Source organism: Nipponia nippon, unplaced genomic scaffold, assembly GCF_047370975.1.
Source record: "Nipponia nippon isolate SJK-2023a ecotype South Korea unplaced genomic scaffold, ASM4737097v1 scaffold_5, whole genome shotgun sequence".
Lineage (NCBI taxonomy): Eukaryota > Metazoa > Chordata > Aves > Pelecaniformes > Threskiornithidae > Nipponia > Nipponia nippon.
This window is the reverse complement of record NW_028262369.1, coordinates 82,276,153-82,291,426: the sequence shown is the minus strand read 5'-3', so window position 1 is coordinate 82,291,426 and position 15,274 is coordinate 82,276,153. Positions and strand designations below refer to the sequence as shown.

Sequence of the window (15,274 nt, the reverse complement as noted above, 5' to 3'; positions counted from 1 at the left end):
TCTCTTCCCTATCTTACAGACTTGCTGGCTCTGAAGAAGAAGAGGAGGAAGGACAGTGGCAGCTGTATTTCAAGCTTTATTGCTTCTTGGATATTGAGAATGTTCCCAAAGATGGGGTGGAGTTTGCCTTCATGTTTGAGCAGGTAAGCTCTCTCTGGGAGAACGATTTGGTTTCCAGGGTGGCAGAAGCACACAAGAGTCTACAGAAAACTGGCTTACCTTTGTATTAGAAGTGGGAATGCTGGTTTGAAGAGAAGAATTTAGTGGGTTAGATTTTTGCCTGGAATCCACCAAGCAAATATACTGCAAAGTTCTCTAGGGAATAGGAATATTAGAACAAAAGCAAGAAAAATGAACAAGGGCTTCAAAAAAACCTGGAAAATCTAGCCATCTGCATATCAGCTTACAAGAACAGCACATCCTTGGGGTGTTACAGGAATTGACTAAAAAACCCTATCTTTTGGGCAATTTCTTTTGATTAACAGAGAGGCGCTAGAAGAGTACTACAGAAAAAGGTAAAGAGAATGTAGTTGACAATATTTATCTGCTGAGTAATCTTTTTTTAAGTCGCTATACTCCATAGCACAATGATGCTGGTTAGGCCAGAGATCACACTGGTATGAACTAACTTTGCAATTAGGGATGCAAAACTAAACTGACTGGAGTACTCAGCTGTGTGGTTCATCCCATCTTTCTTACTTCTAATGAGCACTTTGATCTTGCCTCAGAAAATTATAGCTGTTGAAAATTAATTAACACGTGTTAAAGGGGGTCAGCGTCATGAAGACTGAAACTCACTGACAGTCAAATGGATGGCATGTACATCACACAGACAGTGGTTCCCCAAGAGGGCTTTCTTGAAATGAAGATGAAGTATTGTTAACTACAGAATGTCTAGGAAATGGTCAGGAACAAGACATCACAGTACTCTGTGGAAACTCAGTTGTGCCAAAATCCCCGTTGACAAGGCTTTCAGTCTACACAGCTGTCACTAGCAGAGAGTGGTGGAAGAGAAGTAACAGTAGGAGAGTAGATGTTATCCAGACATTAGATGGATGTAGCAAAAAAAACCATAAATACATTTCACAGAAAAACAGGCAAAGGGAAGCAGGAAGATTGGGGGAGACATCAAGTGAAAGAGGAGGAGGTGGGAGGTGCTGGTGTGCAATGAGACTGAGGTTGAGAGTCTTGAGTTTATTACATCCGGCTCTCTGGTGTTGAATATAATCTCCACAGAGGAGCTGCAGCTGGTACAGCACAAAACAAATTGCCTCAATTCTGGTCTCTCCCACCTGTTCCAGACCCAAACAGTCGTCACTGTAGGACTTTCAGTACAGGATAGAGGCCCCTCAGGGATCTCTGTTCTGTCCAGGCTTGCAGGAAGAGGTGTTCCCCCCTACATCGACCAGTTGCAGACTTTGACTTCTTTATTATAACGTCTGCTCTGACCTCCTGAATGATGTCTTTCCTTCTGGGACTGGCCTTCCTGCTGGGATGGGCAGATGCCATAGGAATCTGTACATGGACCCAGCTGTGAACAAAGTGTGCTTCTGCTTTCTAATGAGTTTGAGGGACTTCTTGTTTGTTTGTAGGCTCATGAAAGCCTCATAGATGGTCACTTTCCTGCACCAGAGGACACTCTGCAGCGCCTAGCAGCTCTACGGCTGCAGTACCTTCATGGAGATTATTCTAAAATAAGTTGGACTCTGGATGGAATCTACCCAGTTAACAGACTAAAATCCAAAATACTGCACTCAACAAAGAGCAGCGGCACTACCAGTCACACTCTGGAGAGGAGACGGACCAGCTTCCTTGAAGGGACATTGAAACGTGGCTTCAAGACAGGCTCTGTAAAGAAGCAGAAGGTAGAAGAGGAGCAGATGATGGAGATGTGGGTAAAAGAAGAGCTTTCAGCTGCTCGGGCAAGCATAGCACAGAAATGGACCAAGCTGCAAGGACTCTCTCAGCATCAGGCCATGGTGAAATACATGTCCATTGTAAAGGAGTGGCCGGGTTACGGATCAACCCTGTTCGATGTTGAGGTGAGCGTTGTATAAACTCATGTAACTACTGCCAAGGAGAGGTATCAGTCTGGAGAACAGATAGAGCTGTGTGTGTTACATTGCTCAGCAGCAGAAGGGAATTTCTGGAACTGGCTGCCTTTTGCCTTAGTAAGCTTAGGGTAAGCCTGCAGTACCACATATCCAAAGAGGTGTGATGCAGAGAGCACAGAGCAAGCAAGCTGGTGCGTCCTGGTAAATGGAGGGAGACAATGGATGCCCACTTCATTAGAAGAGCAGTAGAATTTGGGAAATTTTTCTGGGTTTAAGAAAGTGATGGCTAGTGAAAGCAAAAGTAAAATGAAGCTCTATTGTCCTTACGGGCAAAAAGTGCAATCCTGTTCTGCAGCAGTACAACAGAAACTGCTCAGACCGGGTCACGCAGATCGCTGCCCTTAGCCTGCTAGAGTTCCAGTTCTGTCAGCTTTGTTGCTGCCTAGGTGGATTACCATGGGAAGTTGCTTGCACTTACTATATTATCTGTAAAATAATAAGTGGAATATTGACTTCCTAAATCACTTTAAAATCTGATGAGAGCTGTTAGGTATTCCAGTTGTTTATTACTCACCTAGTATTTGACTCACAGCCATGTCACTTCTAAATCTTTGCAGCAGGAGTGCCTACAAGATTCCTTCTGCAGACATCCTATTTTTTCTATTGGGGTGAAGAGTTGAAATGTCCTATAAGAGTCAGAAATGGAGGGCTTTTCCTTGAATGATTTGATCCTCCGCTGCATTTATGCAAAATTTCGTGTTTCCCTTTCTGTAGTGCAAGGAGGGCGGATTTCCGAACGATCTTTGGCTTGGAGTCAGCACAGAGAACGTGTCTGTCTACAAACGAGGGGATCCTAAACCACTAGAAACGTTCCAGTACGAACACATTGTTTTCTTCGGAGCACCGCAGCCTAACACCTTCAAAATTACAGTGGATGAGAGAGAAATGTTCTTTGAAACATCCCAGGTACATGAAAGCACAAGACTTGTTATATGTGCAGTTTTACTAGCACTTCAGTAAAGCTCTAATTTCCATGGTCTAGACAAGTTTATATGTGAGAACTCTTGCTGAATGGACTGGACAGCCAAGGGAGAAGATGAAGGGAGCTTAAGCCTAAGGTGCCATGCTACCTCTTCTTGAATACATGGATAAACAGAAAAAAAACCCATGCTGGTTAGAAAGTGAAGGAGGTTGAATGTTCTTCCAATGCATTGGGAATTTCAAATTTTGGGTGTTCATGAGTGTGCTGGGTTTGTTTCATTACCTTCCAGTATATGAATGGGGAATTCACAAACTCAAAAAAAAAAAAAAAAGTTTAGTAGCATTAAAGTTGCTTTTCTTTGAGCTGCTAGCTTTTTAAGTGTCGCTACAACAGAGCGCAAACTTGTCAGGCATTTCTTTCTTTACTGTCGTGTTGACGTTTAGTGTTACATGCAAAATTTATAGTGCCATGACTTTGGACAAGGGGAACCTTTTCCTGCAAAATGTCTGGTATGCCTCAATGGAATTAGGTTTTTAATGTGCTTATCTTCTGTTATTGTGTTGTCTCTCTAGGTGGGCGAGATAATAAAGATCATGAAAGCATACATCAACATGATTGTGAAGAAACGCTGCAGCGTCAAATCGGCCACCAGTGTGGACAGTCGTGCTAGCATCTGGACTAGGTGATATGAATGCACTGCCACGGGAGAGAGGCAGTTGTTTTAATGATTGGTGTTTGCAACTTGCCAGCACAAGTGTAGCAAAGATGTTTTTTTAAGAACTCCACTTGACTGACTGTTTAAAAACTGAAGTGACATCTACAGTACCATAGGATTTGCACCTCTGCCCAAAGACATTAAACAGCAACAACCGTTGTTAAATATTAATGGCCCAAAACTTGTTTTCCCCCTTGCTTGTTTGATGAACAAAGTACCTTAAAGAAGCAACATCAGAAGCATCCTTCTTCTCCTGCCTGTCCTCTCTGCTGCTTTCACCATTACCTGTCATACTGGCAGAAAAATTCACAAGAATCATTTCTGCACTACAGGAGGCAAACTTAAGCTTCCGTATGAATTTCCAACATGCAAACAGCTGGGATCATGGGATCGCAGCATGGTCTGCTAAAAGAATATTTGTTTTTTATTTATTTTGCAAGCAACTCTAAAATATAACTCACTGTGGGTTTTTTCTTCAGGATATACTAATGATCTGATCTGGTCTTAAAAGAAAATGCCTTTGTATAATTGAAGCCAAGTGGTCCAACTAAGAGGTCCAGCCCTACGTGAGAGAGCATTAAACAAACAAACAAAACCCCCGAGGTGATTCCTTACCTTCCAATAGAAGTTCACAGGTACACGACTGTAAAAAGTGGCACTTTAAGTTAAAATTCTAAATACTCCAATGTAGGAGATCATCTTTGGGACTAGCACCACGGAAACAGATCATCAGGTGCCATTCTGGCTACATTCCAAGCAGCACCTGTTGCCTGAAAACGAAGGACTGCCTTTCACCTAGGCAGCCCGGGAGGTGAGATGGATTTAGTTGCGTTTCCAGAAAAGCTGTTCTTCACCAACGCCGGGTTTTAGATAGAGGTCAGGGTTTTTTGTGGTGAGCAGCCTGCCTGCGTTAAGTTCCTTCTTTCTCCGTATGGGATTTTAGGATGACTGGGATCCCTGGACTTTAGTTTTAAGTGAACTGTTTTCTACTGAGTGAATAGGTGCCTAGATAAATGGTTATAGGCAAGAATTTCACTTCTGTACTACTGCAAGCAGATGCTAAACCCTTCATCCTCCTCCAAATTCTAATTGGAACTGCTCCCGTCACTGAATCCCCAAATTCCCTTCCAGTGTCCCCTAGGTCCCTAGTCATCAGCAAAACTTGAAAACAATGCTGTTTTGCCAAAACAGCTGCTTCTTGGAGGTTTTTATAGCTACTTGCAATTAGAAGAAGCAGAATATTTTTTTTTCTTCTCAGTGAAAGATGACAGTCATCTTCAGTCTCTTGACTTCAGAAACTTGATTTCATTGTTTAAAACAATATTCAATATCAGTCATGCCATAAATTGGTTGCATTAGCAATCGAGAAACGTGGTGGCTAGCCATTTCCGATGACCCTTGCCTAGTCTCGGGATCCCAGAATGCAAAGGCCCATCCAGTTTCTTAATGAAACTGAAGAGCTGTATGTAACGTGGGCCTTATTCCACGGTTAGAATCAGATGTCTCCATTTCTGAAGAAGTGGCAGCTAAGGCCTGTTAGCTATGAAATTTCTATTTCATAGAAAAGAAAACTAGGAGTCAGTATGCAACAGGTTCTGTTCCAGTTCATCCTCCCATTGTGCCATGTCACTAATACTGTGTTGCAGAACACTCTCGCTTTGAGGTTGACAGTACAAGAAAAAACACAGCGTACGTAATCCGTGCTTTTCTCTCATTTCCACTGCACTGCAGCATGTGCAAACACTGTCCACTTGCCGCACAACCAGCCTAAGAGGATAGCCATTACCGTGTACCATATGTTCAACTGGAGTTTGCCTTAAATAGCTTTACTGAAGGATCCTACAGGCATCCCCTTTTTGTCACAAAAACTAAAAAGATGAGCAGGTCACAAGTGAGAGAGAACAGGAATGTAGAGGCAACCTGAGAAATAACACTTCGTATTGGTCCGCACACGGACTAGATCTCTGTATGTATCGGAATAGCCTTGATTATCCCTGTCCTAACTCTGCACTGTCTCTGTGTTCTGGCTCTTGGGTTGCTGCAGGCAGCTTGAACCCACTTGGGAATGTAACTCCCATTACTACTTGTAATTTTGCTCATTTCTATTACGGAATTCCTTCTGCTGTCTTTTTTAATTTGTAACTGGCTTTACAAGAGGAAAGTTTAATAAATTATTGGATTGCACAAGCTGTATTCACTGACAGATGTGTGCTCGTGTAAAGATGTTTACTCGGAGAACTAACAGAACTTGTAAGTGAAAAGTAGGCATCAACAGCATGAGGAGACAACAGCCCTTCCTCTCTGGAGCAAATTTTGCATTTGTGGCGAATTATAGGCAATAATTGGCCACTACAACGGGGAAAGTTTGTTTCCAGCTTCTGCCGCTCGCTCTGGGGCTGGGTCGCGCCTTTAGTCGGTGGGAGACGTCCCGCGCGAGTCCACGGGGCTGGTTCTGAGACGGTTACTGTGGTGAAAGCAGAGCAAGGAACGAATCGTCTCCAAAGTCCCAGTCTGCAGGATCAGCTCCATCCCTTCTCTTCAGCACCTCCGAAGTCACTAATAGCAGAAAATCGCTTCCAGCTCAAATAAGCTGCCAGCTGTGCTTCTCTTACAGCAGCATGACCCAGCATGGTGTTCACCAAGAGCATGGGTCACCGCAGTGGTAAATCTGGCTTGAGGACAGCTGCGCTGTCGGCAGCACAGCCAGACTCTCCTCTAGCAGTAAAAAGTTCCCTCAATGCATACACAGGTACGGAAAACAAGCAATGATGCGTAATCCCCATTACTATGCTCTCATACATTATCCCATGGTCTGATGCTCTCGAGAGCCTTGGGACCCTGGAGATAGGTCTATGCAATTTCATCTCCAGCTGTTCACAGATTTTCAGTTTCTCCATCCTTATCACCTTGCGTAGTCTTTCCAGGTCTTTATTTGAGGCTGGAACTGCCTCTGCTTACTTCAGCAGTTGCTTTTCTTTCCTCGGCTGTTACGCTCCTTTCTGTGTACTTCCAAAAGCAGGCCCTCTCTGCCTCCTTTCTGCTTGGGAAGCCTGAAGTCGCACATGGGCAGCTACCGCTCGCTTGGGTGGAGGCGGCTGCCAAAGCCAAACACAGGCTGCTCGGCCTCTACATCTCTCCTGAACAGCCCTCTCGTGACGAAACACCTGGGTCACATCAGGGTCTGGCGCGGCATCTCCCCCCTCGCTGCCGGCTGGGCTGCCAATAACCGAAGCCGAATTTTTTTTCTTGGTGGCACACACAGAGGCCAACCCCAGTCGCCACGGATTAAAGCGGGCGCTATCTAGCCCGTCTCACTCGTTCGCAGCCGTTGGATTTCAAACTCCGCTTGCTTCACCTAACACATCACTATCACGACAACAAACATGCACCACTGCAGGTCCAGCACAACAAGACAACATGCACGAATTCATTTATGACTCTGGTTGCAGCGAATAACCACCCAAGGCGCTGGCCGACTAATGGTGCTCTCCCACCCCCATGCTAATTCTGTCTTATCACTCAGTGTGACGTGCGGTCCCCGCTGGCCTCCAGCCCAGTATTTCTCTAATAGTTACTTCAAGTTTGCATGCTCTATTTTTTTTTTTTTTTTAATATGAAACAGTTTCATGCCAATTGGTGTTAGAGTTAGGCTTTGGAACAGGGTAAATTTATAATCAGCACCTACACAGTAATCATAAAATCAGTTATAAACAAAATCACAGCCCCTGGGACATTATATCACAAGCACACATACCTAATTATTAAACCAGTTTGACTGTAAACTGCAACTGTTTATTTACACCTTGTTCTAAAACACACAGCCGTGCCATATGTAGGCTGCATGTTGCATCATTACTCTGTGCATTGACTTCCAGAGGACACGCTCCCCTGGGGCATTTAAGCAAATCCCTCACACATGAATTCCAGTCCCCACTGTAAAATCTAAGCTCCTAAATCTGTGGATTGCAAATTTGCTAAGCGCTTGTCCACGTTTTATACCAGCGATTCCTAACGCTACAATTGGCTATACGCTTTGGCCCCGTGCCACCGTCGACAGAGAGGCGGTTGCTGAGAATGCGCTTGCGAGTAAAAAAGTCCCTTCTCTCCACGCGCCTGCGAAGCGCTGCGCTGCGAGCACGGCTGCGTGCCGGGCAGCCTGTTTGTTAAACCCCAGCGGGGAGGACGCCAGCACACAGCGTGCCCGGACTCTGCACCGGTGTTTAGGGCTGGATGCAGCCAGGTGCAAACGCGTTATGATGTTGGGTGATTCCTGGTTGTTGCCAGGCTTGCGCTACCCGCCGCTGCCCCACGGCTTGGGCAGCCAGGCTGGTGCAGAGCACAGCCGGCCGTGGGGAGCCCGGCTCCGGCTCCTAAGGCTGCACCCAGGGACCCGTCCGTGGCCTCCCACAGCCCCCAGGCGCTGCCCCCCAGCATAGCAGATGCCTCAGGCCTTCCCTGAAATGCTGTAATGTCTCAGGATTACCAACCCAAACGTGTCCCTTCTGTAAAACCAAGCACCAGAAAATCCCATGCAACTCTTAACAATAGAAACTCAGCTGGTTCTGTAAGGCGTGAGGCATTGGGCATGGTTTTTGCAAGGCCGGTCACGGAGCAGATGCGTTCATAGGAGCAGCTTACCTGTCTTGCTTACCCGCCGCACCAAGCTGGGTGAGGGGGCACGCAGCTGTCCCCCGTTGTGCCTCGTCAGGGTGTGCCTGTGGGCAGAGCAGGATTTAAACCAGGAGCCTTCTCCTCCCAGCTGCCCTGGGAGGGCTGTGTCTTTGCTGGTAGCAAAGGCACGTGGAGGAAGGCCTGTGCTTAAGTGCTTCGAAGCAGAGCTCATCCTGCAAGGTGAGCCTGGCGCGGGGTATAAGGATGTTGAATCTGTGTAGTAGGAGAAGCCCTGGTTGCAGAAAGAGGGGAGATGCAGAGGGAGTCCCCGGGGCTGGAAGAGGGGAGGGCTGGCTGTTGCCTGCAGCAAGCTTCTTGTGGTGTTGTGAGTGCTTGGGCTGGGGTTGAGAAAGCCGCTCTCTCCCTGGCTGCTGGAGGTTTCTTGCTCGCAGAGGAGGGGGACGGACCCAGCCCTGCCGGGGCTGTGGTGCCCTGGCGTTGTGGGTTGTTCTGGCTGTCCGTGCTGGCTGTTGTGGCCCTTTCCAGCACCCTGTGCCGGTGCGGCGGGGCTGTTGGCAGCGCTCACCCCGTGCCGTTCAGGCCGGTGGCCGCTGCTGCTCTTTAGGAGGTGGTGGTTTTGGGTCTCCTTTCCCAGCAGCTTGTGCCGGCGTAAGGCTGCCCGTTTGGCTCTCGGGCCCGTGGTGGCGTGTTCATCATTTGGTGGCTTACTTGTCAGTGCTGCGCAGCTGGTATGAGGCAGAACAGGTACAAAGCAGAACAGCGGCCGCAGGAGACAGTACAAGATGGAAATTTCGGGAACCCAGCCCTTTTCCTCAAAGTAGCTCACAATCCAAGCCCTGTGTAAATGTGGCCTCCTGTTATCCACGTGCATGTATAATTCACACTCTCACTTGGCACAAAATGCTCTTTAAACACCCGGATCATCTTTATAAAAATAAAGATGTTTCAATGAAACAGAAAGCAGTTCAATTGCTCACGGGGATGACGTTCAATCAATCATGCACATTTGTGAAATCATCTCAACCAACTACTTTGTAAGTTTAATTTGAACACGCATACAAATCCTGCTAGTTTTTACGGAGTGTAAGCACCACGTTTTTGTAGAAGTATCTATTCAGTATCATCTGCTAAAGGGGAACTGTGACACGTGACATTTGAACAACTTTAATAGAAAGCAGGAGTAGAACACGTACTATCTGTATGAGTGTCCTGAGATATAAGCATGCAGAAAAAGATCTTTGTTCTCATTTGTTCTAACAAAAAATGTGCACGAGGGGCCAGCATAATGAAAAAAGCACATTTTGCGATAATTATTTTGTATCACTGAAATTCCACTTTCTTAAAAGCCACCTTGGAGTAAATTATTCTATTGATGCTGAAAAGGAGCAAAGCTAACAAACGGCTGTTGTGCTGTTTGTAATTATAGTCCCTTCTGCATTGCCAAATAAAAATCCAGAAAGACTTACGGTCTGTGGTGCATTACTGTGTAATCACAATAAAAACCTCATCTGGTGTCCTCCACTACCACCCCCACCCCCCAAATCTGTTAAAAATCTCAGTTACTGGCAGATATTACGAATAGAGTGCACAGGAGTTTTCAATGTGAAAATACCATAAAGGAATAAACCCAAGATAACGGCACTTTTAAATGGCATTTATGCTGTGCACCATTTGCAAGTTAATTTGCTATCAACAGAAAATTACCTTTTCTAGTGCTTTGTCAACTCTCATCTTAGAAGTCTTCAGAACTAAATGGGCAAGGTCCATTAGAGTGACAATTGAATTTTTCTCCCCAGTAGCTCATCTCGTTTTTCCTAAGCTTAGTTCTTTAATATTGTTCATAGTTCTCACTTTAAAGCTGTGCAAAGTTGGTTTAATTTGGTAACAAGAACTTTATGTACTTCTTGACACGAATTTGACTAACTTTTATGAACCTGAGCGTTACATATCCCACTGTGCTCCATACACACAGCAACAGCGGATGCATAAAGGGCCCAAATTGTAATTCTTTTAGCAACAAAAGTTGTAATGTTTGGTCTTTGTTTATTTGCAACCACACCAAAAAGAATATCACTGACAGGCCATGCAATTTACTTCCTCCTTTCAGAAATGTTTAGATGTATAACATATGTCCAGAGCAACGAGCAGATGGTGCATTTGGTTTAAAGAAAAAGGAAAAAACGATAAGAAATACAACAAATGCATCAGGCCCAAATGGTGCTCATGCATAAGCACTCGTGGTTGACTTCTGTGTCAATTAAGTTACTGATGCAGAAAGTGTTAAAATAAAAATGCTGGCTGGTCTGCTGGCAGATGTGGATCAGCCTTTCCATGCCAGAGTCTTCAGAGACTGGGCAAAACTCAGGAAGAGGAACCAAAACCCAGGCTGCTCTGCTCGCCGTGGCAGGAGCTCATTCCCACAGGCGTGAGCTTTGCCCTAACAAGAGGGAGGCCAACGAGACAGAGTCACGGGGCAAGTTGTGAGTGTGCAAAAAAAGCTCTGTGCGTTTACCTGAAGTTGGCCAGGTTTTGTCTAGGGCTACCATGGTCCAGCAGACAGCCTGTGCTCTGAGAGGAAGGAGTTTTAGGACGTCTTCCCAACTCCGTTGCTCTGTGACCTGGGGAAAGCATTTCATTTCTGTGCTTCTATTTCCTTGCTCATCGTCTTCAGTTTTTAATTAATGTTCTTGAAATGGATGACTTCGTTCCTCATCTTGCACAATAGGATGTTTCTCCCAGCAAGCACAGCAAGGCATTACTGCAGCTAAAAATAACACTGACCAGCAGTCACAGATTTTGGAGGTCTGGAATTGAGAGTTCAGATGATACTTAAAATGAATACATCTCATGCTTTAATTGCAAATGTTACATGGCTGAAAGTAATTTGACTTTGCCCATATGCTAATGAACTACACCTTGAATAAAAAAAAAGAAGGCACAGAGTAATGCTCCCTTTCTGTGCAAACCCAGCAGCAGCTTGATAAAAGCTAGGTATAACCATGTTCCATGATAAAGTATGTTTTCAACTGCAAAAAGAAAGTTTACTGGCATCCTTTTTAAATACAAAGGTATTTATTACCTCTACAGTTTTCTTATTGTGGTAACACTTACTTATCTGCTTTAATGGTGATCACAGCCGCTGTGGTATGTGCTTTTTTCACCCAGTGATTAATGAGCTTTACCTTAGCTGTGATAACTGCTTCCACAGAAATAAAACCAGTGTAAGCAGCTTAGTGTTTTATTTAACTTTATTCTTTCAATAACAATACTACTGAATAATCTTTCTATGTATTTCAAATAAAGTGGGTTACTCACCTGCACTAAGGCAGTTGTGCTTACTCAGAGGATTACCAGTGATTAGACAACTTGGGTATGATGAAACAGAGACAAGAAATGGGGCCTTAAAAAATTATTTACATCAATCATAAGAATAAAATACATGATTTTTTAATAAAAAGTATATATTCATGTGTTGGAGAATTAAGATTTTACTACTCATGTCCTTTTTCCATTTGAGCTTCACACCTAAAAATTCTCAAAGTATAAACATCTATAAAATTAGTAAATCTCAAAACATGAGAATTCGTAAATATTTTTCCCCACTTACTACTGTTGTTAGAAAAGGACAATAAACAACACTTTTTAGTCCATTACATTAGGGGTCATTTGGCAAAGCACTTAGGCATATAAGCTAAACCAGAAGATGACAGGAACCAGGCTTTCTTATGTTTCAAACACTTCTCATACCAGGGTAAGTTTAAGGTGGGTGAGGGTTATTTTCATTACGTAGTAACTAGCATCATAACTACTTTTTCTACAAGTTATCTCAAGAAAGAAGAAAGAAAACGTTCACAATTGTGCCCAAAGTACCAAATAAACGACGAAAGTGCTTACTTCTTTGATCAGTGAACTCACACAATGGTTCCTTGACTGTGCCCCTTCAGGCTGCTGTTTCAACAGGCTCTAAAGCGGTATCTACAAGAAGTTCTCTATTTCTCAATACAAATGATAAACACTTGCTTATCAAAATAGTGCAAACAGGAACAAAGAAAAGTGCTGCCAATGTAAGTAAACTGCAGGGGAAAAAAGGCAGTTGAACATCATGACCTCGCACCGTTGCTTCAGAGAAATCAGTAGTACTTTTCTCAGCATGTCAGACCAAGTGTATTCCTATTTATCATATCTGCCACCATTACATGGGGAACAGATGTGGTCTGTTACATATCCTCCTTCATAAAAGTAAATGTGCCTGTTCTTTGTATTGTGCATTAAAAAAGTCTAGACTTTTTCAAAACATTAATTGATCAAACCATGAGAGAAATCAATAGATAAAATTCTGTCTTCCTTTTTCCCTTTATAGCTTTCTTTGGAGTGCATAGAAAAGGCCACAGTGACGCATCACATACAAAAATCAAGTTTAAGTTTTAGGTAAATTACTCAAGTATTTTTAGCATTTATATACAGAAGTTTATTTACCACACATTCTTTCTCACGCCTTCCTTCGATATATCTTTCTTTATCTTGTTTCCTGGACAGATGACATATTTCACCTCTAAAGTTAGGCATTTAACCCTAGTATAAATAAGAGTATTAGGGAAAGTAAATGTCAGGAGGATCTCGTTACAGAACAAGGAACACCGTCACTGCAACTCTCCTGTCCTTGGGTGTCACAGTGTGACAGATCATGAAATGGAGCAGGTCTTTTCTGTGTTTTGATCTACAAGAAAATCACTCGGGTCAAAATTTCAGAGTAGTTTGAAGACGTAAGACAGAATGCGGTACGTCTTTCTCTAAATACTACTCTAAGTGCAGGTTTTTTAATCTTATTTAATTAATACTTAGGTCCAGATACTGATTTTCACTGTAAACATTCCTGCTATTTGTGCTTTCAAAACTCTGTGAAAGGAAACTGAACCATTTACTTAAATAACAGTTATGTCACAGGATAAAACGTAACATTCATGCCTTTGCTTTTATATAGGGCTCAGGGAGTTCTGCTTGTGTTTGCAGTTAGCCCTTAATGGGTATTTTTGTTAGCCCCACTACCACCCTCAGGGGATAAGAGTAGTGATCTGCCAGCTTGCCACAGTCTCAGGCTTCAAATATTCAATGTTTATGTAATTTACTCCTAGATGGCAGGGCTTTAGTGTAGGATATTCCCCCTAAGCCTTTATTCAAAATGGATGTACATTCTAAGGAAGATTCTTCTCTCACCACTATAACATAGGGGTTTTTGTGTGTCTTTCTTTGGGGGGTGGTGTGTGTTCACAATATGATCTTCCTCCACTAAACCAAGAAAATTTAAATTCTAGTTGGATGGGAATGAATACTTAATTATCTGGTAACTCCCTTCTCCCCTGCTATGTCAAAATTTATAACTGCTTATTACAAAAGTTGCTACACAAAGATGGTTTGTCTCCTATTTATCGTCTTTGTGTTAGCTTCTACAGGGTAACCCAATGCTAGCAGCAAAACCCTTACAGCGTATCAAAACGGTACATCATTTGGCATGAAGTTATTGATGGATAACTGTACAAAGTTACAGAATTCATGTAGCAATTTTAAGTGCATTTGTTAAGGTGATGTTGCATGAAGTACTGTTGGCATTAATTATACCATTAAAAACTCCAGTAAAGAGAGAAGATACTGTAAATTAAAAAAATATCACAGAACCCTAGAAACTTTGCACCTTAAATGGCTGAGGCCAAATGTCAATAATTACCATGGACTTGAATAAAAATTGCACTTGTATAAAAGAACAGAATTTAGCCCCCATTAATAACCTTCTTATTACTTTTCCAAAAAGAAGTAATAAAACATCAAGTAGTTCATTCCTTATGGCTTCACACAGTGAAGTTCATGCTAAATTGCCCAGAAGGAACAGTTTCTCAATAGCTATCTTTTGTGAATACATCTTCAGTGTCATCATCATTCATCCCTCTCTGATAGCGTACTGAAGAGAAGCCACTCCAGTGAAGACGCTTCTTTTTATAGAGATACCACACTAATCCAACAATGAAGACCAAGATAATTAGCAGGGCAAATGCTACAGCCACCCCAGTATGATTAGAACCTGTAACAGAACAAAACACAAATAGTTATTCTTCAAGAGTTTTGGTAAGAATGTTTTGTCACGGGGTTGATGCTTAGGTAGCTATACACTAATACTGCATGCAGTTAGCTGAAGTTAAGGCAAACTGCTTCATCATATTAATAGTCTTCACTTCATTGTGTGGGAAGTTAGGTTCCCACATGATTCAGCATCTGCTAGCTTATTTTTGATCATTCTGTTGTTAATTTCCTAGAATCATAGAATGTCCTGAGTTGGAAGGGACCCACAAGGATCATCAAGTCCAGCTCCTGTCCTTGCATAGGACAACCCCCAAAATCACATCATATGTCTGAGGGCGTTGTCCAAATGCTGCTTGAATGTGTCAGGCTCAGTGCCGTGACTACCTCCTGGGGGAGCCTGTTCCAGTGCTCCACCACCGTCTGGGTGAAGAACCTTTTCCTAATGTCCAACCTAAACCTCCCCTGGCATATCCTCCTGCCCTTCCCTCGGGTTCTACCATTGGCCGCCAGGGTCCTAATCATGTTTAGGTTGGAAGGGACCCCAGAGGTCCAAAAATCCTATTAGTAAATGCTGCACTCATTTCAAGGTTTGTATACTTCAGAAATCTAATGAGTTCTGGACTCTCTTGGAGTGGGAGGGCATTATGCTTCCCTTGGACCGAAAAGATCTTGCTGAGGTCTTCCTTAGCAGCATGAAGTTATATCTATTCCTGCATTTCCACTTTAGAACTTGCTTGCTTAATGCTCGGGTAACTGCATGCTTTCCTGGGCACAGCAGAGTATGAGGAAGTAACATGAGGCCCAAGTCTTTTTCTGGAG

General features: G+C 43.5%; 2 protein-coding genes across 2 annotated transcripts in view; one reads left to right on the top strand and one right to left on the bottom strand.

Moving 5' to 3' along the window:
* LOC104010081 (unconventional myosin-X-like) overlaps positions 1-5,952 on the top strand; it is a 94,938-nt gene extending 88,986 nt beyond the window's left edge. Inside the window, exons 38-41 of the mRNA XM_087734036.1 lie at positions 20-143; positions 1,593-2,042; positions 2,829-3,020; positions 3,609-5,952. Coding sequence (XP_087590162.1) covers positions 20-143; positions 1,593-2,042; positions 2,829-3,020; positions 3,609-3,722 — 880 coding nt within the window. The 3' untranslated portion in view covers positions 3,723-5,952. The remainder of the gene's footprint in view (positions 1-19; positions 144-1,592; positions 2,043-2,828; positions 3,021-3,608) is intronic.
* A 5,661-nt stretch (positions 5,953-11,613) lies between these two features.
* LY75 (lymphocyte antigen 75) overlaps positions 11,614-15,274 on the bottom strand; it is a 47,873-nt gene continuing 44,212 nt past the window's right edge. The window contains exon 35 of the mRNA XM_087734003.1: positions 11,614-14,456. Coding sequence (XP_087590129.1) covers positions 14,272-14,456 — 185 coding nt within the window. The 3' untranslated portion in view covers positions 11,614-14,271. The remainder of the gene's footprint in view (positions 14,457-15,274) is intronic.